General features: G+C 51.5%; 1 protein-coding gene across 6 annotated transcripts in view; it reads right to left on the bottom strand.

Annotated features, from left to right (window-relative positions):
• Window positions 1–20,718, bottom strand: part of Gdpd5 (glycerophosphodiester phosphodiesterase domain containing 5) — an 81,716-nt gene that overhangs the window by 2,608 nt on the left and 58,390 nt on the right. For 3 of the 6 annotated variants that reach the window (XM_006229814.5, XM_017590190.3, XM_017590191.3), the window contains 13 exons: window positions 18,363–18,456; window positions 17,672–17,731; window positions 11,475–11,573; window positions 11,113–11,206; window positions 10,615–10,760; window positions 7,979–8,061; window positions 6,584–6,734; window positions 5,734–5,952; window positions 5,103–5,260; window positions 4,679–4,826; window positions 2,772–2,854; window positions 2,298–2,312; window positions 306–418 (listed from right to left, as the gene is read on the bottom strand). In XM_006229814.5, the coding sequence (XP_006229876.1) occupies window positions 306–418; window positions 2,298–2,312; window positions 2,772–2,854; window positions 4,679–4,826; window positions 5,103–5,260; window positions 5,734–5,952; window positions 6,584–6,734; window positions 7,979–8,061; window positions 10,615–10,760; window positions 11,113–11,206; window positions 11,475–11,573; window positions 17,672–17,731; window positions 18,363–18,456 (1,463 nt within the window). The remainder of the gene's footprint in view (window positions 1–305; window positions 419–2,297; window positions 2,313–2,771; window positions 2,855–4,678; window positions 4,827–5,102; window positions 5,261–5,733; window positions 5,953–6,583; window positions 6,735–7,978; window positions 8,062–10,614; window positions 10,761–11,112; window positions 11,207–11,474; window positions 11,574–17,671; window positions 17,732–18,362; window positions 18,457–20,718) is intronic. The other 3 variants (NM_001109152.2, XM_006229817.5, XM_063271255.1) reach the window with 1 other exon arrangement.

Raw genomic sequence — 20,718 nt, 5'->3', positions numbered from 1 at the left:
GCTACCTTCATAGACTGGTAATGTCACTGAAAAGAGCACAGTTGTCACTTGTGGAAGTCATGTGTGAACCAAGGAAAGGCGTTGGGCTTTTAAACAGGGTTTAAAAGATCTGTGTAGGGTTACCCCACACTCCAGCTTGTCACGTTCGCTCACCAACCAAGGGCTAATGCTGCGCCCCAGGATCTGGAGTTGTGTGATGTGGACACTCGTGTGTGCGTGGGTGTGAACCTCGAGAGAGGATACATCCACCTGTCCTTGTATGTTACATGTGTGCCACTTAATCCGGGGCCCACGCAGGCTGTCACCTGAGAAGATGAGTTTCTCTTTCATGATGCTGACATCCCGGCTGGTCCGGCGTACGGCGGCACTCAGCATGATCTGCTCTGGGTTGTAACTCCGTATACCACCCAGGCGCCACCTGCAGAGACGGCCCAGTGGGCATTAGGTCCTCCTCAGCCTCCCAGGAGCAGAGACCCTGCCCGTTTCCAGAGCCTCTCCTGATGTGGCCTGAGAGACTCATGATACAAATGGGGAAACTGAGGCCCAGAGATGGGTAGTCTACTGATTCTAGCCTTGGCTCTCCTGCCTCTCTTCCCCCTCCTTCACCAGCCACCCTGGCCCTGAAAGGCAGGTGGTTTTTTTCTTTTTTTCTTTTTTTCGGAGCTGTGGACCGAACCCAGGGCCTTGCGGTTGCTAGGCAAGCGCTCTACCACTGAGCTAAATCCCCAACCCCGAAAGGCAGTTTTATATGTTATTCCCTGGCTCTCTTTGAATGGGACAGTCTTGGGAGGAAAGAGCTTAGCAGATATGACTCTGATGACCTCCTATAAACCAACTAACACAACAGGCTGAGCTAAACCAGAAGGGGCCGAAGAAGTCAGTGATGGTGAGGTTGTTAGGACTGGTCCTCACAGGTCCACAGACAAAGATGTTAGAGGAACGTGGTTTGTAGTTATCTGCTTAGAAATAAGCACCCCTGATTCCCCAGAGATGGATCCCTGCTGTGACTGGAGGCAACTAAGACTCCATATAAAACTCATTGTGAGGTTATAGATGGGCTGACACAGCAGAAATGGACAGACAGGGTAGTAGGACAGGCAGACAGTGGGGGAAGCAGGAGGCTGGAGGGGAAGGCACTGTGCCTTGGTTGGGCCAGTGCTTGGCCAATTCTTGAGGGCAGTGCTTGTTCCTCTGGCTCCTTGGCCAGCCCTCAGCACCAGCCCCAATGCCGGGCATGTCGTGAGGTTAGGCAAGTGCTTGTTGAATCAATGAATGAAAGGATGAGGCCCACAGAGAAAGTATCTGTCTCCTGATTTATCTCCATGGCCCCTCTCCTCTCTCTGGCTATTCCTGACCCTCCTCTGCTGGGTCTGGGTCTGATGGGCTCGGTACCACACAGGCAGCCCCTGTGGACTCTGCAAATGGAAAAAGGATGCATGAGCTCAACTTCCTGCCCAGAGTTCAGTCCTGTAGTCAAGGTCTAGGTTCTCTTAGGCTCAGACCTAGAAGCTGGTCAACAAAGCTGCCTGACCCAGCAGGTCTTAAGATACCTGACCATCCCTAATACTAAGGTCTCATCTAAGAATTCATGTTAGAACCCACTGGGGGAAAGTATCAGTCCAGGGTCTCTACAGCCAGGTACATCAGGGTCAGGAAAGCCACCGGGGGTTGAGGGTGGGATCAGTCTCCCCAGGGGAAAGGAAAGGAGAAAGGAGCGAGGGTTTGGATGTAGATAGCAAAAAGGACTGGCTGTAGGAGAGACACAAAGAAACAGCCTCTGGGAAGGGAGGCCCAAGAGACAGGAGCCAATGGAGCAGGAGAGAAACAGAAATCTGGGCTTTGCGCTGGTGGCAAAGGGCCCCCTGAGTGCTGGACTTGGGGAGCCCTCTCCCCAGGGGATACACTGAGGTGGAGGGAAACTGGGTCAACACCCACCAAGAAAACCCTGGTCTACACCTGTAGACACTGCAGTAGGGACCGAAAAGTACAGCACACATAGCCAGACAGGAAGAAGAAATCCTGGCACTCAGGAGGCTGAGGCAGGAGGATCAGAGGTGGGAGGACAGCCTGGGCTACAAGGTGAGACTTTGTCTCAAAGGAAAAAAAAAAAGAAAGAAAGAAAAAGAAGGAGTGGAAAGGAAGGCGGAGGGGGACGGGAAGGAGGGCCTGCGCTTCAGGCAGAACCGGGCAAGGGTGACCCAGGCTTAGGGCTCGGTGCACAGCAGCTTTTCAGACAGACCTGGAAAGGGAGTGGCCAGAGGGGAGAGAGGAGCAGGAGGGGAGCACACCAGAATTACCTGATCAAGTGATAGCTGTGAGATGCCAGAGTGCAGCAGAGAGGGGGAGGGGAGAGAGGAGGGACATGCGCCATCAGAGCAGGATGGGACAGAGAGAGAACGTCAGTCAAGAGCCAACCCCAGCCCCTTGGTTCCTGGTTGCCTAGGGCCCCAGGCTGGCCCATTATCTTCCCCTCCCCAGACCACCCATTCCACCCATGACAGCCTCATGCCAGCTGTCTTAAAGGGTGTGAGGGGTTTCAGCTGGCAGAGTAGCACTCCGCCCTACTAGGAGTGAACGCTTGTGCTGGTTCACGGTGGGCAGAATGGCCACAGAGGGGGCAACATCCACCAGATACCACACAGCAGATCAGAGCAAGGTTTGGCTCTGAGCCCTGAGCTGGGAGCTCATTCTAGAGGCCATCTGGCTTCTGCTGAGGGTGGAGCTGGGCCTGCTGGGGTAGGCAGGTTATGGAGGTGTTGGGGTCTACTCACTTCTGGAGCACGAAGATGCCAATGATGAGGCTGAAGGAGATCAGGTCAGCAGTGACCCACATGAGGCAGTACTCATCTGGGGGCTGTGGAGAGATGACCCAAGAGCGACTTCCAGTCACAGCTCATCTATAACAAGGGGCCACATACTGGGGAACCTCTTACGAGGATGGGCAAAGGAGGAGGCTCCTCACTGTTTTATTTCACAAGAGTGGGCTCTGGGCATAGTGGGTTGTGTGTGTGTGTGTGTGTGTGTGTGTGTGTGTGTGTGTGTGTATGTATGTGTATGTATGTGTGTATGTATGTATATGTATGTATATATGTATGTGTATGCAAACATGTATGCATTCGTGCCTGTATGTGTGTGTGTTTGTGTATGTGTGTGCATCATTGAGTGTGTGTGTGTGTGTGTATGAGTGCATGTATGTGTGTATGTGTGTATGCAAATATGGATGCATTGATACATGTATGAGTATGTATGTGTGTATGTGTGTATATGTGTATGTGTGTATATGTGTATGTGTGTATTTATGTGTATGTGTGTATTTATGTGTATGTGTGTGTTTGTGTATGTGTGTGTATGTGTATGTGTGTGTATGTGTGTTTGTGTGTATGTGTGTGTATGTGTATGTGTGTATTTATGTGTATGTCTGTGTTTGTGTATGTGTATGTGTGTGTATGTGTATGTTTGTGTGTGTGTATGAGTGTGTATTTATGTGCATGTGTGTGCTTGTGTATGTGTGTATATGTGTATTTATGTGTATGTGTGTGTTTGTGTATGTGTGTGTATGAGTGTGTGTATATGTATATGTATGTATATGTGTATGTGTGTATTTATGTGTATGTGTGTGTTTGTGTATGTGTGTGTATATGTGTATGTGTGTATTTATGGGTATGTGTGTATTCAGTGTAGAGGGGTATGATGAAACTCAGGTGTGTATAAGCCTACAGAAGCTCAAGGCAAGTGCCAAATGATGATTCATGTCATGTAAGATACCATGTGCCAAGCAGACAGACATATGACCCTACAATTAGGTCTGGGGCACCTGTGTGAGGCAGTAGGACACTGATCACAAGGCCTGGGGGGAAGACGAAAGCCCACATATGTAGCTCAGTATCCTTAGACTAATAGGGGGGCACTTTCTTCTCTCCATCAACTCCTGGGCCCGAACACTTCTGCACTCTTCTGCTCCTGCTATTGCTTATTTCGTGTCACCTTAGAGGAGGTGTTTAAGGACCATGGGCAGATGGAAGCTGGAAAGCAGGGTCTTTCAGGCCTGGCAGGGTGCATGATAAGTTGTTGTATGAGTCTGAAGCTCACGGTCTCCATAGCCTCTCCATGACTACGGCCCTCTTCTGGCCTTGCACACACCTCTCTTCCATGAAACCCTCAGTAATGTAGCTGACTTACCAACACTGCAACCCTCTTAGCTATGGAGCCTTCTACCTGTCTTTGTGTCCTTGGGGACATGGCAAGGAGCCTCTGCTTCATTCCCAGGGTTATCTCAGGGGCAGGAACGGGAGCTCAGCTGGTCTCAGATGCCCCAAGACTGATCCCCACACACTCCTCACAGGCCTCTGAGTAGACCTGCCCTGTCCTCCAACCTCTTCCTGGGAATCTTAGGAGGAACCTGTGACCCAGGAAACTGTTAGCTTCTTGAGAATCCTAGGCAATGTGATCTTTCCTGTGGGTCAGGCCCAGGGTCCCTAGCACTTCAATGCAGACCCCAGAAGCTGTGACAATTCCATTCTGTCTTAGCCTACTCCTCTGCCCCCCACCCACATACATACACCATGGATGCCACCAACCCCTGATGCCCCAGATTCTCTCTGGGGAGAACCCCACAGGTAACTGATAGTCCTCCTCATCAACCCCTATATGTCCCCAGGTCTCACAATCTCCAACTCACCATGATCCAGAGTGGAGAAGGCACCCGAGAAAGGGTATGGGAGTTGTCGGAAGTGACAGAGGGGACCCCGGCACACCACAGCAGGGAGAAGAGCCACGGGGCATTGACAGTGTAGAGGTTTACACTCAGGTTCCAGGATGCATAGTCCCTGGGCAGGGGACAGAGGTTTTTAGTGACTCTGGAGGAGCACCCCCTGGTAGCCAGACACCTTCATAGCCACCCCGGGAGGAAAGTATCTTTGTGTCCAGGGGGTTTACACTCAGGCAAGCCCAGCTCTGCTCAGTGCTTCTCACTTCCAAACCCTGTGTGCCCAGGCTCCCTGTGTACTCTGCCCTGTGCCCACATGGGCTTGTGGAGGGTTGAACTGGGAGATACACAGTCCCTCCCTCCTCCAGGGCCACTCTGGGTGGCATAGGGCAGGCACCTGAGCTCCTGGTGGGACACCTGAGTATAGTGGAGGTTGAGCTTCTGGATGTGACCTCTCCGTAGGCTGGCGATGGCTTCTTTAGACCCAGATGTTTGCTGGAAGCCAGGAGCCATCTTCCGTACCAAAGGCCTCTGCCTGTTAAACAGCCACATGACCTGCCGGCAGGAGACAGGGTGGTCAGGCCAGTCAGACCTCTCATCTCCAGATTCAGGGAGAGGGACCCTAGATCTGCTAAACCCTTCAAGGATCAAAGAGGGGACTGTCTGTAGCAGTGGAGCCCGTAGAGAGCAACTCGGGCAGCTTGCCTGGTCAAGACAAGATAAACAACTCCACACTCCCCTCCTCTGACCACAGACAATAGCACCTAGAGAACTGTGTGTCACAGAGTGGCATCAGGTTCCCAAACGGTCACACCACAGTGATTTGGGCCAGATCCCACTCAGGTAACCAGAGAACATGGGCCACCACCCTCCTCTGAGAGATTCAAAGGATTGGTTGTCCCCACAATGGGCCAGTCAGGAAAATAAGGTGCACACAGCCGTGTTTCGCCAACAGGGAAACTGAAGTCTGGGAAAGGGAACAGGTCTTGTTGCAGGGGGCTAAGCCGGGGTCCTCCACTGGACTTCACCTGGTGCTGTGGAAAGCCTGAACGGAGCACGGCCTCCAGTGTGATGTTGAGGAAGCTGCCACGGTACGGGTGATCATGGGGTGGGTCCCGAAGGTTGAGCAGCAGAGTAGCGTTGCCTTTGGCTAGCTCCAGGAGCTCTGCCAGGCTGCAGATGGACTGGTTCTCAACCTCCCTGTGGTCGGAGGGTGACAGGGAGCTGGCTGTCCAGAAGGGGTCAGTCTGGCAGAAACAGGGACATACACATGCTATCATTAGTTCTTCGGAGCTTTCAAACGCCTTCCTGGCAATGGGGCAGGGAGACCCAGGGCTGACAGTGACCGAAATTATGTTGGGCAATTGATCACTGTGGCCCAGCAGGCGTCTTAGGGGTGCCTAACATTTGCCTCTATGACCCCCTCTCTGGCCCAGCCCCTCCCTTGCTTCCCAAGTGAATCCTTTGCTTAGAGCCAGCCCAGCGTGGCCTTGAGTCCATTCTGTAGTCAAAGATGACCTTGAATTGTTCCTCTTTACCTCTATCTCAATTGCTGGGATTATGCTACCCCATTAGGTTTATGTGGGGCTAGGGGATAATCCCAGGGCACACCTGGCAAGCATTCTGCCAAAGGAGCTATATCCCCAGCCCTCTATCTACAGCTTCAACAAGCCTATTAAGGATCAGCATCCTGGAGAGAGAAAGCCAATCACCAGAGACCCCAAACAAGCAGCGACAGCTACGGGGTCCAGACGTACAAGCCCCGAGGGGGTCACTGGCTAGCCTAGTTAGGGTCATCTGAGCTGAAGGCCACCTGCCTCCTTCTTTAGGAGCCTTCAATGTCTCCCATGCCTAGGGCAGGCCCAGGTACAGGCAAACCTTGAGGAACCACTGGCCGGCATTGAGCCTCTGCAGAGAAGTCCAGTTGAGCATGGCAGCAGGCCTTCGGGCAAGCTCCGGGAACACCTGCTCCACATTGGTGGTCCGCCTCAGGGTAGTGTCATGCATGAGAAAGGGCACACCATCCAGGCTGCAGGAGAGGGCCATTGTCACCATCCACTTGGAGATGTCACCTGGCCCCCCATCACCACCCCCCTACTCCCCACTCTCAAAGGACACAGCTGCTCTGTTCCCATCTCAGCTACAGACTCCCCATCCTCCCCACCCGCCGGGGCCAGTGGGGACCTCAAAGGGTTCAAGGGACAAATCCTAGGCTCTCTATGGAGGTCAAGTGGGGAAGACTGCTAAGGTGGGGAGGGCTGGGGAAAGTGGGTCTGTGCACTTAGCAACAATAGAAGGTAAGTACTGCTTTGCTTGATAATGGGGAAACTGAGGCTAAGCAGGAAGCATTTAGCCCAAGGTTCAAGGCCACTATATGGTGGAACCTGGCCTCCAGCCAAGTCCTTGAAATGCCACATTGATAACAGTGCCAGCACAGGCCCCTCAGACAAAGTCCACACACTTCCCTCGTCCCAGGGCTGGCCACAGCTCACAGAGCTCCTCGGTGTAGAATAATAAAGGGCTCCCTCACTCCCTGATCCTCAAGGCATTTTATCAGCTCCTTCAGAGTGGTGCGGGGAGTTTAATCTATGCTGTCTACACCAGGAGTGGTAACCTCACGCACGTGGTAAAGCTATATATTGTACACCCCGTGGAGTAGTATTTGGTGACCCTGGCTTCTCTTCTCCTCAGGGTAACTTTTGAAAGGTAGGGATGGGTTTCCCCCGGCGACATTCATACTAACACATATGCTGTATCTAGAGATGGAAATGTGCACTTCACTTCTATATGGTTTTTATTTTTAAGTTTTTTGTTCGTTTTTGTTTTGTTTTGAGGTGGGATTTCTCTGTGTAGCCTTGGCTGTCCTGGAACTCACAGAGATCTGCCTGCCTGTCTCCAGAGTACTGGGATTAAAGGCATGAGCCACCACTGCCTGGCTTCTTCTATCTAGCAACCATTGCATTTCTCCGTCCCTGCCTGCTTCATTTAGTACTCTACCCGGCAGAGACTCACAGATGTAATTTTCCACTGTGTCTGTGGCAGGGTTCTAAGTCCCTACACCTAAACCCTACCTGAACAAGAGTCTGTTCTCTCTACTCTGGAGTCTGGCACAAACCTCATTTGCACTAAAAGGTGTCTGGCCTGTTGTGGAGCATCCAAACTTCCACCCACCCCACCCCCATCACCAAGGCAGGGGCAGGTTTTATAAGGAGACCCATATGCAGAGGTGGGGTTGGGTTGGGGATGGCCTCCACCCTTCTCCAACATGCTAACCTGATGGTGATGTCAGCTTGCAGCCCATACAGCTTCTGCTCCAGGGCCTTCCGGAAGGACATCAGTGTGTGTTCTGGAGCCAGCTGGAGAGGAAAGACAAGTGAGGGCAGAGCTAGGGTCTGGTTGATGACCCTTCCCCAGACAGTGGGAAGTCTCTCCTGCTGGGAGGTCTGCCTCTCATTCTGGCTCCTTTGTGGAGTTGCTATGGGAACCCCGGCACCCACATAGCTGCTTCAAGGTCCCATTCTTTCATTTGTTATGATATGCATACTTCACAGAGGTTTGGAGGGGTGAAGAGGCAGGCAGTGTGTTAAGTACGGACTCATATGAATGCCTGACACAGCTAGGACTTAGCAAATTATAACTCTGACCATATTGCCCTAGCCATATTATAGGCACTGAACGAGACCCTGGAAGCAAATAGCCTTTTCCACAGGCCTGTGGCCCTGGGAAGCCTTAGGCAGAAACTGAGTGCTTGGTCCCTTCTGGATTAATCTCAGAGCCCAGGCCAGGTGGAGATTCTGGAGGGGGAGGAGAGAGCATGGGGTTGCTGTGGTATGGTAGTTCCATCTCTATAGCAGTGACAACATTCTCTCCATCACCACACTGGTCCACAGACTAAAGTTAATATCTGACGCCCAACTTAATACGTTTGCAACCCTACAGCAGACCACCACCCAGAAGGTTGGTTCCAGCCACTGGGCTGCATGAGCCTGCTTTGTAACCCTGGGTGAATCCTCCCTCCTAAGGACCCACCTCCCCTTCTGACCTCTGAGGATATGGGATCACTGTTCTCTGTGGGTATTTAGGTGGGCAGTGAGCTGAGAGTCTCCTTTGGTGCCGTGCAGAGTAAAGTGCCATACCTCTTCCTACCACTAGAGGCCAGGGCCAAACCAGAGATTGGATTTAGACCAGGCAACTCGAAAGGCTGACAATGATTTGAGAAGCCCTCAGGAACACACATTTGGTGACCCTGGACACAATTATTCACAGTGACATGGAGAGAGTACTGGCTCCCCCCTGCCCCCGCTGCCAAAACAGCACTAAAACATTTGCAAGATGGCTTAGTAGGTAAAGGTTCTTGCTGCCAAACCTGACAACCTGAGTTTAATTCCCAGGACTGCATGCATGGTATGAGGAAACTGACACCTACAGAGTGTCTGCTGGTTCTCCACACGTGTCCTGAGGTGTAAGTTTCAAAATGCCACATTTTTTTTTAAAAAAAAAAGCGTTTGAGACTTGTTTGTTGTTGTTTAAAGTTGACTTCACAGGAGAAAAGAGCAGAGTAGTGATCAACAGAGGCTAGGAGTGGGAGGGCTGGTTACCAGGTAGAGATGATGGGCAATGTGAATGGGTTCTAGCATTCTACAGCAATAGGGTGGCTGTGGTAACTTCCTGTGCATTTTGAAACAGGCAGAGGAGAGGACTCTGGATGTTTCCACTACGATGAAGCAGTGTGTGAGGTGACAGGTGAATCACTCTGGTGTACACACATTTAAGAACAACACTGAGACCTGCAAATGTGCACCATTTTTCCTGTGTCAGGTTAAAAAAAATAAACATAAAATGAACACCACGACCAGGCACGGTGGCACACACCTGTAACCTTAACGCTCCGGAGGGCCAGACAGATGCTTTGTGAGTTCCAGGCTATTCTGGGCTGCACACTGAGACCCTGCCTCAAAGACAGGACGACAGATATAATGTGCAAGCCACCACAGGATGGAGCAGCCAGACGCACAGCTTGAGAGGCTGCCTAGAGACAGCTTCATCAACAGATAAATAGCACAGAGGAGACGGGGGAGGGGCTGTCACAGACAAAGTGGCACTCGGGAGACATGTGTCAGGCAGATGGGCTACATGAGGTCATTTGGATGGTGATTTTAAAAGTCTGCTCGACAAAAAGATATTTTTGGAGACAAAAGAAAATAACTATGATATTAGGTCATATTAGATAATTATTAATTTGGGGGCTGGGGAGACGGCTCTGGCTGCTCTTCCAGTAGACCTGGGTTTGATTCCCAGCACCTGCATGGCAGTTCACAACCATCTGTAATTCCATTCAGTCCCAGGGGATCTGACGCCCTTTTATGGCCTCCCTGGTGTCAGGCAAAGCAACCATACACATAAAAGTGAAAATAGTTTTAAACATTGTCAATTTGGTGCTATAATTATCACTGTGTATCTGTGTGTGTACGTGTGTGTGTATGTACATGTGTGTGTGTGCATGTGTGTGTACGTGTGTGTGTACGTGTATGCGCATGTGCATGTGTGTATGAGTATGCACACGCAAGCTTCAGTGCACATGCAGAACTCACAGGACATCCTCTCCTTTGTCTTTATTTCGGTTGCAGGGATTAAACTCATGCCAGGCTCTCATGGCAAGTGCTTTCCCTGCAGAGCTATCTCCCTAGCCTGCTGTTTGTTTTTTTTAAGTCCTTATGTCCTGATCATGGTGGCATATGCCTGTGATCCCAGCACTCAGGAGGCAGAGGCAGGAAGGCTGGTGGTGGTTTAAACCCCAGCTTGTCTCAACCAGGAAGTCCTTCTGTGCTGGCACAGACAGGACGTTCACTTCCCACGGGCTCCTCTCCTGCAACGGCTGTTGCCCCATTCCACCCTCCGGGGGTACTTACCATGGGAGCCCCTCGGTGGCCGATGAGGGCAGGTTTGGGGCCCAGGTCTTTTTTCTCCATGATGCAGGGAGAGGAGATGGTGAGAGGGACCAGGTAGAAGGTGAAGACCACGGCGAAGAAGGTACAAAGAATTGTAAGCTGAGAGGCTGCAGACACGGGCAGTAGGAACATCCCATGAGCCACTGTGTGTCTCTCACCAGGCCCAACCATGCCTAGCCAGCCAGACTGGAATCAGGACTTGGTGTTCTGTGGAGTGGCCCTCGCTCTGACAGGAAGTGAACCCCACTTATAACTTATGCATACATGTACATGAAGACATGGGAACCCAGGGCAAGAATCCAGAGCATCCTCTGGTAGCATCAACAAATGGCCTGGAGCCAGCCCCTGATGGCCCACCTCACACCCAGACCACCCAAGTAGAGTCCCAGTGGGGACAGTCTAAGCTTGCCTTGGGATTCATGGAGGTCAGGACAGGTGGGCCCTCTAGGGGGTACTCACAAGAGCGCTCTGCACGGGCGAACTGTCCGGCCACGATCCAAGAGAGCGCAGTGATGGCCACCAGGGCCCCTATATGCAGGAATGGTGCTGTGCCCTGGGTGTGAAGAGAGGCAGGAGGGACCAGGGACTCAAAGGCAGGTTCAGACCCTCAGGTCACCAGCATGCTGCTGACCATCTCTACCTACAAGACAGGCAGTCAATCCTATGTCCATTTGCCAGTTGAGGACACTGGGAAGCCTGCTATGCAGACCCCTGCCTGTTCCTCTGCACCTTGGTGCGGAGAAAGAGGAGTGATAAAGGCTCTGCCTGTCGTGAGGGTCCTGGGGGAGGCAACATCCCTGTCCCTCGCCCACCTTACTCACCTGCAGGGAGATCAGCAGCACCTCCCACTCATCCTCCCATAGCTGGGCCACTGCAGACATGGCCACCACTGTGGAGGCCAAGATGACCACCAGCCCCATCTGGAGAGGAAAGTACCAGACAAAGGGTCAGGGCAAGAATGAGGGGAACCTCTGTCTGGGAAGAGGAGGAGGAGAAAGAAAGCAGAAATGCACACAGGCCGGGCAGTGGCAGAACAGCGCCTTTAATCCCAGCACTTGGGAGGTAGAGGCTGGTGGATCTCTGTGAGTTCGAGGCTAGCCTGGTCTATAGAGTGATTTCCAGGATAGCCAGGGCTATACAGAGAAACCCTGTCTCAAAACAAAACAAACAACAGAAAAGCAGAAACAAAAAAGGATGAGGAGGAAGAGCAGGAAGAGGAAGGGAAGAGGATGTGGGATGAGCTGAAGGCAGTGTGGATGGTGAGAGGCCAGCCAGAGACAGAGGCTGGAAGGTAGGCAGATCTCAGAGGAAAGAGACATGGAGAAAGAGAGGGGAAGATGGAGACAAGATGAGAGGAGAGTGGAAAAGAAGGGGCCTCTACCAGGGCAGGAGCCTGTGAACTGTGCAGTGGGAGGGGCTGGGCTCACACCAGAGGCTACTACAGCAAGAGCCCTCACTGAGGCAAGCTCAGCTCACGCTGTTGTCTGCTGAACTGGGTGTCTAGGTCTCCTGCATTTGGCTGCTTTGCCTTGACATCAGGTCTGGTGTAGCCTTGGTCTCCCGATCCCTCTGCTGCTTCCCCAGGGCTAGGATTACAGATGTGCATTAGCAAGCCCAGTTTATGCTATGCTGGGGACTGAACCCAGAGTTTTGTCCATGCTAGATAGACACTACCAACCGAGTTACATCCCCAGCCCAGCTCCTAATACGTTCCACTGGAAGTGTGGGGCACAGCTGTGGTGGGCATTGAGGTGCCTTCAGGGACAAAGATCTGTGGTGACCGGCACCCAAAACGCCAAACTAAGTAAGACTAAGCCAGGGTTCCCTGCTTCAGTCCTCTCTGGAGTCCTAGAATTCTTCATGGTCCAGGCTCTTCCCTCATTAACAAAGGCCCCTATCTGTGGTGCTATGAGATGGGGTGGTGGTGGGGTGAGGGGGGACTCTAAGGAGCTCTTTCTGAAGACATCTTATTACAATAGGAGGCCGACAGCGGAAGTCCTTGCAATAAAACTGATTCCCCATAATCCTAATACAATTAAAATTCCATCACAGTTTTATAGTCGCTGCTGTGGTACTCATCATGCAGGCTAGCATTATTGAAATGTTCAGGAAGGGACTCTTCCCCACGGTGTCATTCAGCTACAGGAATAGCAAAGGCTTGCAACATTGTGACCCCTCCCAAACCTAATGTGGAAGGATCCATCTGAAGGCCTGGGGTAGACCTGGTGTAGCCTTGGCATTTCTGTTCTTCTGGGCTATGACTCACGGTGGCAAGGGAGGAATCCACTCATTCATTCATTCATTCATTCATTCATACATTCATTTTTGCCTGTGTGCTGAGAGACCCAAGGAGAGTTGGAATCCAGCCCTGTAGATTGGTCAGCCTCTGGGCAGAGTCTTGGGTCTCTACACCTGAGTCACACCCCTGGGTCAAACCCTGCTGCACCGGAGGAGGGTAATACCCTCAGGGAACAGCCCTGGGCAGGGATATAGGGATGGTGATGAATGCCTTCCAGGAAGGGGTTTGAGGCATAAATAAGAACATGCATGTAAGGTGCTTTGCACAGTGGCTGTCACCAAAAGGAAGTGAATAGGAGATTCAAGTGCTGCCATTTTGAATAATTATAACTGAAAGGGGGACAGAGAGGAAAAGGACACCAAGTACTCAATAAATGTTGCTTAATGCTATTATGACAAAGAGGGCATCTGGCATTCTGGAAGTTCTCAATGTGCCTTCCTTTTCTTTCCTTCCTTCCTCCCTCCCTGCCTCCCTCCCTTCCTTCCTTTCCTCCTCTTCCTCCTCTTCCTCCTCCTCCTTTTTTTTTTTTTTTTTTTTGGGACAGGATTTCTCCATGTAGCCCTGGCTGTCCTGAACTTGCTCTGTAGACCAGGCTGGCCTCCAACTCAGAAATCCTCCTGCCTCTTCCCCCCAAGTGCTGGGATACCACTGCTGCCGGTCAAATGTGCCTTTTTAGAGCGCAGCTAGAAAGACAGAAACTGGTGCCAGAAAGAACTGTCATGAGCACCAGCGTCTGTAGAACAGGCTGGGTTTACAGTCGGGGACTCAGAAGACCCCAGTCCAGCTCATCTGCACCTCCTGCGGCCGGGAAGAACCGGCTTCTTTCTGGGCTTCAGCCTGGGTGGTTGATAGAACCCTCCTGGGTATAAACCTTGAACCCCAGCTGCTGCCTCCCTGGGGTGGGGGAATTAGGAGCATAGGCAGGAGCAGGGTAGAGTGCTCAGAGCACAGCATCCCTCAGAAGAGGTATTTGAGATGGCTCTGAGTGGTGGCTGGGCACAAAAGTCATTTTACAGAGGGGCCTTCTGTTTGCCACAAAGCAGTTCCCTAAAATGCCGGACTTTCCCCACCTCCCAGGCCCCTCACAGGCCAGAGCTCTGGGCCGCAGTACTCACCTCCCTGCCCATTCCCAAGCCTTTCTGCTGTCCCCTCCTTGGGACTCAGGGGAACCAGGGACTCTAAATACAGACCAGAATTAAAATGTCCCATAAAACTGACATCTTCAAAGCAATATGACCCTGGCAAAAGACCAGAGGGATAAATGAAAGCATGTTCAGAAAGAGATCCGAAGGCATTAAAGGAGCATAAAGGCATCTCTGATGCAGAGGGGAGACCGCTGGGGATACTGGGAAGCATCTGTGAGCCTGGGAAGATCGTACCGGGGCCCAAAATAACTTCCAAAAGATTAATGAACATTTAAATGTCAAGGAAGCAATGCTATCAATGCTGATTATTGTGATATAATCAAATGATATCATAAAATATCCTCACAGCATCTTGGAGTGAGAAGGACCCTTCTAAGTCTGACCCAAATCCAAGGGCCATAAAGAGATGATAGACTCAAGGGTTGTTTGTTTATATCCTGAAACTCGTTTGTAGACCAGGTTGGCCTCAAACACATGGCGGTCTACTTGCCTCTGCCTCCCGAGTGCTGGCACTGAAGGAGTAATAATTGTACCCAGCCAGATATAAGTATATTATTTTCAGAATTAAAAAAAAACCCTACAGCACAAACACAATAAACAAAATCAAAAGATGAAGGATGAACTAGGTAAAATTATCTGCAATTCATCAACCAAAGGGTCAGCTTCGCAAATCTACAAAGAGCTCCCGCAAATTAACAAGCAGACCCCACAGCAAAAGGACAGGAGACACAAAACTCCGGTGACTTGGGTCTGTGAAAACTGAGCCCAGAGGAAGTGCAGGCTGGGAGTACTTAGGGGAACCTCTGACCTTTTGGGCGGGTCTTTCCCAAGGGATCGACTCCCACCTGAGGGCAAGGGGACCTGCTGGCACAACCATACACTGCCCAGGGAACGTGGTTGGCTCCATGTGCCAAAGGGCATTTGTCAAGATCAAGATTATGGAAGTATACCTTCTTGTTGGACATGCTGGCACAGGTCTATAATGTATGCTCTCAGGAGGCTGAGGCAGGAGGATGATAGTTTAGAAAAAGCTGAAAGTAGTGATGTACACCCTTGATCCTAGTATTCAGGAGGCAGAGGCAAAGGGATCTGCCAGTGTGTTCTATAGAGTGGGTTCTAAGAGGCTACATAGTGAGACCTTCTCTCAAAACAACAATAAAAGAAGAGAACAAGTGATCTTTTCTCCTGGATCACAGCTACTCGGCCCCAGAAAAGGACTGAAAACAAGTAGATTTCTAACAGGAGCTGGGCTGATGACTCGGGAATGAGAGGGTGACAAAAGCAAGTGTCAGGCATCAATAGCCATGGCCTTACTGTGTCCAAGAAGACACTCCTGGCACTTTTTAAAAAGGGCACGGTGAGGTAACTGTGTGTGTACAAAGAAAGGGAGAGGGCTGGAGAGATTGCTCCCCCTGCGGGGGACCTCAGAACTGGAATTCCAGCTCTAGAGAACCTTACACCCTCTCCTGGCCTCTGGAGGCGTTGCATACACATGTGTTATATGTAAATAATTGCAGGCAAAACACCTGTGCCCATAAGATGAATTTAAAGAAAAGGGGAGACCGGTGAGATGGCTTAGCATGTAAAAGTGCTCGGTGCTAAGCCTGATGATCTGAGTTCGAGCCCCAGGACCCACATGGTGGCAGAAAAATATCTGACTCTCAAAAGATGTGATTTGACCTCCACATATGTGCTGTGGTATGTGCATGCACATGCACTCGAGCGCAGACAGACAAACGACAGACACACACACATACATACCACTCTCAAGTAATTAAAATAAAAAGGGAGTGTATCTAGGAAAAATTTCATCGAGTATGATTTTTCATGTCTGAATTTTTGGTCGCATAAAAAATGAATTAAGATATGGCAAGCAGACAGAAATCACCAGGATTCCTTAAATACAGCCGTAGAATTTCCAGGCCCTGTCCTAATACCCAGAGCCTTGAAGCCAGGCCAGCATGGAAACAGATCCAGATTGGATCATCTGTGTTTGGCAGGCCCTTCTGCTTCTGAGATCTCACAGGACAGTGTGGAAGGAAGAGAAAGGGCCTGGAGCGGGAAGCAGGTTAGCTGAGGGACTCTCGGCATGGACCCTCCTGATCTGGCTGGCTCTGTAGCACTGCAGGCATCTCCCTTAGGATCAAGCACGTGTGACCTGACCTGCTGAGAGCCAGGCACAGCTCCAGGAGGTGACCACAGCATGTGTGCCCCATCCCCAGATGCCAGCTGACTCCCTCTTTCAAGTGTCAACTATGTATCTGAGAGAAGAAAGCACCTCCCAGAGGGGCTGAGGAAGTCCCAGAGCAGTCCTCAGTATGGAATCGTGAGCAGGGACTGTTCTCTTCCTCCCTGCAAGACTTCAGTCACCGAGGCATGGCTCCCAAGGTGCCCCCCACAACTCCATTCGGCACGCCTAACCCAAGTTCATCTGCGCCTTCTCTCCCTCTTTGTCTCCCTGCTAACTGGGTCAGTCTCATGGGTCCTGCATGTTTCCAGACATTCTGCCTCTTCTTAGAATGTGTGTCTACTCCTAGCCATGTTGTAGAGAAAGTGATGACACTCCCCACTACACACACACACACACACACACACACACACACACACACACACACACACACATCTAATCCTCCATACCCCCTGGAGCTCCTGAAAGAGGACGGCTTTACCTTGGCCAGGACTGGCCCAGTTCTACCTACACTTGGGATAGGAATGTGTGTGTGTATGTGTGTGTGTGTGTGTGTGTGTGTGTGTGTGTGTGTGTATGTGTGTGTGTGTGTGTGTGTGTGTGTGAGAGAGAGAGAGAGAGAGAGAGAGAGAGAGAGAGAGAGAGAGAGAAATGAATATTGCAACAGAGGGAGAAGCCATCAGTGCCACTGTAGTCTTCAAGGATCACCAAATTAGAGTGGGTTGGGATCAGGCACTTGATAGAAACTGATAACACAAATGTTGTAAAATACATCTAGGAGGGGAGGCTGCCGGAGCTGAGGAGAAATCCCTGCTTTGGGACATAGGCTGAACCGAGAGGGTTCAAATACAGGAAAGGGGCTCAAAGAGAAAGAGCAAATGAGGGCCAGTGGGAGGGGGTAAAAGTCAAGGAAAGGTGGCCATGCCAAGGGTCGGAATGGCATCTCCCACAGCAGAAGCTGAGGTGACTGTCCCATGGTGGTAGCAGAAAGTCCTCAGAACCAGACCAGGACAGTCTGGGCCACTCCAGGCACCATCACCAGAACTACTAAAGACAGTAGAGAAGGTGGGAGCCAAGGCAGAGCTCGTGCTATTGAGTGAGTGAGCAGGGCAGAACCCTGGGCCTCCCACTCGCCCTGTGAGAGAGACCATAGGCATGTTGACTAACCTCTCTGGTTTTCACCCCCGCAGAGCAGGGTGGTAGCAGTGCCTACCTTGTAGCCTTGTAGGGCTGTAAGGGTTAAAGGGGTGAATGCAAACTGGGCAGGATGAAGAGTTCAGTGGAATACCAGAGCAGTTACAGAGGTGTCCTAGAGGAGGGACCACCCAGGCTACCCTCTGCTTCCAGGCCTCTGCTCCCCTCCCCCTTGGAGCGGCCTTCCGTTACCTTGTGTATCCAGTGCAGGTTCATCTGCTGCCCCACAGCGATGTGACATAGTGCCAGGACCTGAAGAGAGGCCCAGGGGGCCAGTCAAGCCACGTGTGCCTGGAAAGCTTGCTAGCTCCCCAGAACCCTGCTCCAGGCTCCTGCCCTTGGTCTGACCCTAGGCAGGCAGCACACCCTCCCCACAGGCACCAGGAATGTCCAGCCCAGCCCCGTCCAGGCCTGACTTCCTTCCATATTACCCCAGGCCTCAAGCCTCCTCTTCTGGGAATTCCCCTGTGAAGGGTCCCTGGGTTTGGCGGCACAAAAACTGCCCAACTTAACACTTCGGCTTGTTGGGAGATTTCCAGGCCTCAGCATTCGGAAGCAGATCTGAGCCCTGTCCCCAAGGAGCTCCCGGTGCACTGTGCTCAACCTGAGTCTCTCACTGTGGAGGACACTGGGGGTAGACAGCCTAATCAGTTTCTGGAAGATGCCTGAAGTAGATGCCGAAAGCCAGAATGGGTCCTCTGGCCTGGGGGGGGGGTGGGAAGGGGCTTCCAGAGGAACAGCCAAAGGAGACCTCCTCCTTCCAAACAACATCCAAGGGGTCCAGGCAGGACAATGTCCCTACCTCCCATAGACCAGTAGAGACCAAGCCTGCCCCTCCTGGGAGCAGACCCACATGAGCTTAAGGGAGCCCCTCCATCCATACCAGGAGTCCTGCAATGTATGTGAAGGCCGCAGCTGTGGTCACCAGGATGGGCACAGACCAGTCGCTCCAGTAGCCCATGCGGTTGTAGAGGTACCTGGTGGGAGAAGGGCAGAAGTCAGATCTCCGCTGAGCCACTGCCCAGCCAAGGATCTAGGGCAGTCTTAGCTCTCAGGAAGCTACAGGCAGGGAACCACAAACGGCCCTCCCTGCCTTCTATTGGCAATCAGTGTATCCTTTCTCGACAGTCATGCCTACTTCTGGTGGGCACTCAGAAAGCAAGAAGCAGAAGAGCCCTGAGTCACCATTCTGAAGGCCTTCCCATTGAACCCCACACTGCACCTTTATACGTGTGTGAACAGCGGATCTGGGATAACCACCCCAGGGCTGCTCTCCACCCTGTCATCCTCAGGAGCATGGCCAGCACAGCTCTGAGGGATGGACACACTCTGGCATCTAATCCCCACACTGCCTCTCGCTGGCTCAGGACCTTGATGAGGTGACAGGCATTAAAGATCCCAAGGTGCCCTTGACTGTGCCGTTCATCTCAAGTTCAATGGCGAAGTGTGGAAATGGGGAGCCTTAGAAGTGATGAGCTGGGCCACTCTAGGCCACTCACCTGTAGGATGGAGATAATAGAATGCCCTTCATGGGGCTTCAGGGAGTGAAGGGAGGGAGGCTTTCGACAAGGACATAGCGAACTCTTCCTAACACGAGCATTCACTGGAACCAGTAAAAAAAAACGCTGAGAAAATGTGATTTTTTTTTTAAAAGCAGCATGTGGTCTTCTTGCACTCGTGCCATATATAGCAGCTTCCCATTAATGGCGCGTCCTAGCTTGCAGTGATTCACTGTATAAGCTAACAGAGATGAGAAGATGGCTACGTCTCTTTGCATTTCTATGTCCTTGGTTGTGTTGCTATAAACAAATGGGCGGGGCAGAGAGAGCAAACTTCTTACTGGTCCTGGAGGCTGCAGCTTAGCTACTCCCCAGAAAGATGGCTCACTCTCACATAACCTCCTTGTGTTAGTGGGGAAAGAGGCTCAAATGGTGAATTAACTCACTCGATGTATTAGAGTCTGAACCAGTGCCAGGACACTTAGTGGCAGCCTTCTTGGAGCAGGGAGGTGATATCAGGAAGTCTCCATGAGGCATCCGCCTCCCCATCCCCTCCCAGGGCCTTGCTCTGAACCTGTGGGGAGGCCCACTCCTCAGAAGGTCACAGGGTAGGCTCACCTTCTTGTATGACTTGGGAAACTGAGGCCCAAAGAAGGGAGGGGATTGACCCTGGACCAAAAGATCTTCTGGTCCCACTGGCCACATGGAGCAAGGACACCTCCAGGATAAACACACAGTGGCCTACCAGGTGTGTCCAACCTGCAGCCCATGGGTCATATCCGTGAACTTTTGTAAAACATTGCCTGACTTTTGTTTGGGTGTTTTTATTATTTTTTTTTTAAGATTTATTCATTTATTATATATAAGTACACTGTAGCTGTCTTCAGATACACCAGAAGAGGGCATCAGATCCCTTTACAGATGGTTGTGAGCCACCATGTGGTTGCTGGGAATTGAACTCAGGATCTCTAGAAGAGTAGTCGGGTGCTCTTAACCGCTGAGCCATCTCTCCAGCCCTGTTTTTATGATTTTGTTTGCAATCCCAGTGTACTCTCTGGCATGAATTCTGCAGATTGTCCTGTCGTCTCAATGGCAAATGGCTGGACACTCCAGGCCACACGTGGTGGTTCTCTTTGCCTATCCCCATTCAGTGCCCGCTTGTGGATCTTGCTTACATCCGTGTGTGTGTGTGTGTGTGTGTGTGTGTGTGTGTGTGTGTGTGTATGTGCACTTCAGATTCCCAAGAAGCAGACAGTGGCCTCTGTGGCTGCCTTCAAGGCAGGGTGGACACTCACCTGTTGAATTTCCCCAGTGACGGGGAGCTATCGAGGGTCAGATGTCTTTCTCCATCACTGATCCATCACTAACTTGCTGTGTGACCTCACAAAGGTTCTTTTACCCTCCTGGGACCCTCATTTCCCCAGACTACCCTTGACACATGTTCTTGACACCGACCGGCTGTATGATCATGGGTGAGCATCCTTTCTTGAACCCCAGTTCGCCCATATATTACAAGGTATGTGCATCTGTCTAGGAGTTGCCACCGAGGCTGGCAAGCACTGTTCTCATGCATCCAGAGTCTTACCCATGCTTTAGGCACTTACAAAGATGCATGATTGACCTGTGATATTTAATAGAGACCAGGGCCCAGCTCCGGCACGTGAGTGGGCCTGGCTCATCTTGCTGGACTACAGCGCAGATGGAGGCAACAGTGTGTCCTTTACTGTGTCCATTAACGAC

Source organism: Rattus norvegicus, chromosome 1 (assembly GCF_036323735.1).
Source record: "Rattus norvegicus strain BN/NHsdMcwi chromosome 1, GRCr8, whole genome shotgun sequence".
Lineage (NCBI taxonomy): Eukaryota > Metazoa > Chordata > Mammalia > Rodentia > Muridae > Rattus > Rattus norvegicus.
Note: the sequence above shows the minus strand (reverse complement) of the source record. Positions and strands in the feature narration are given on the sequence as shown.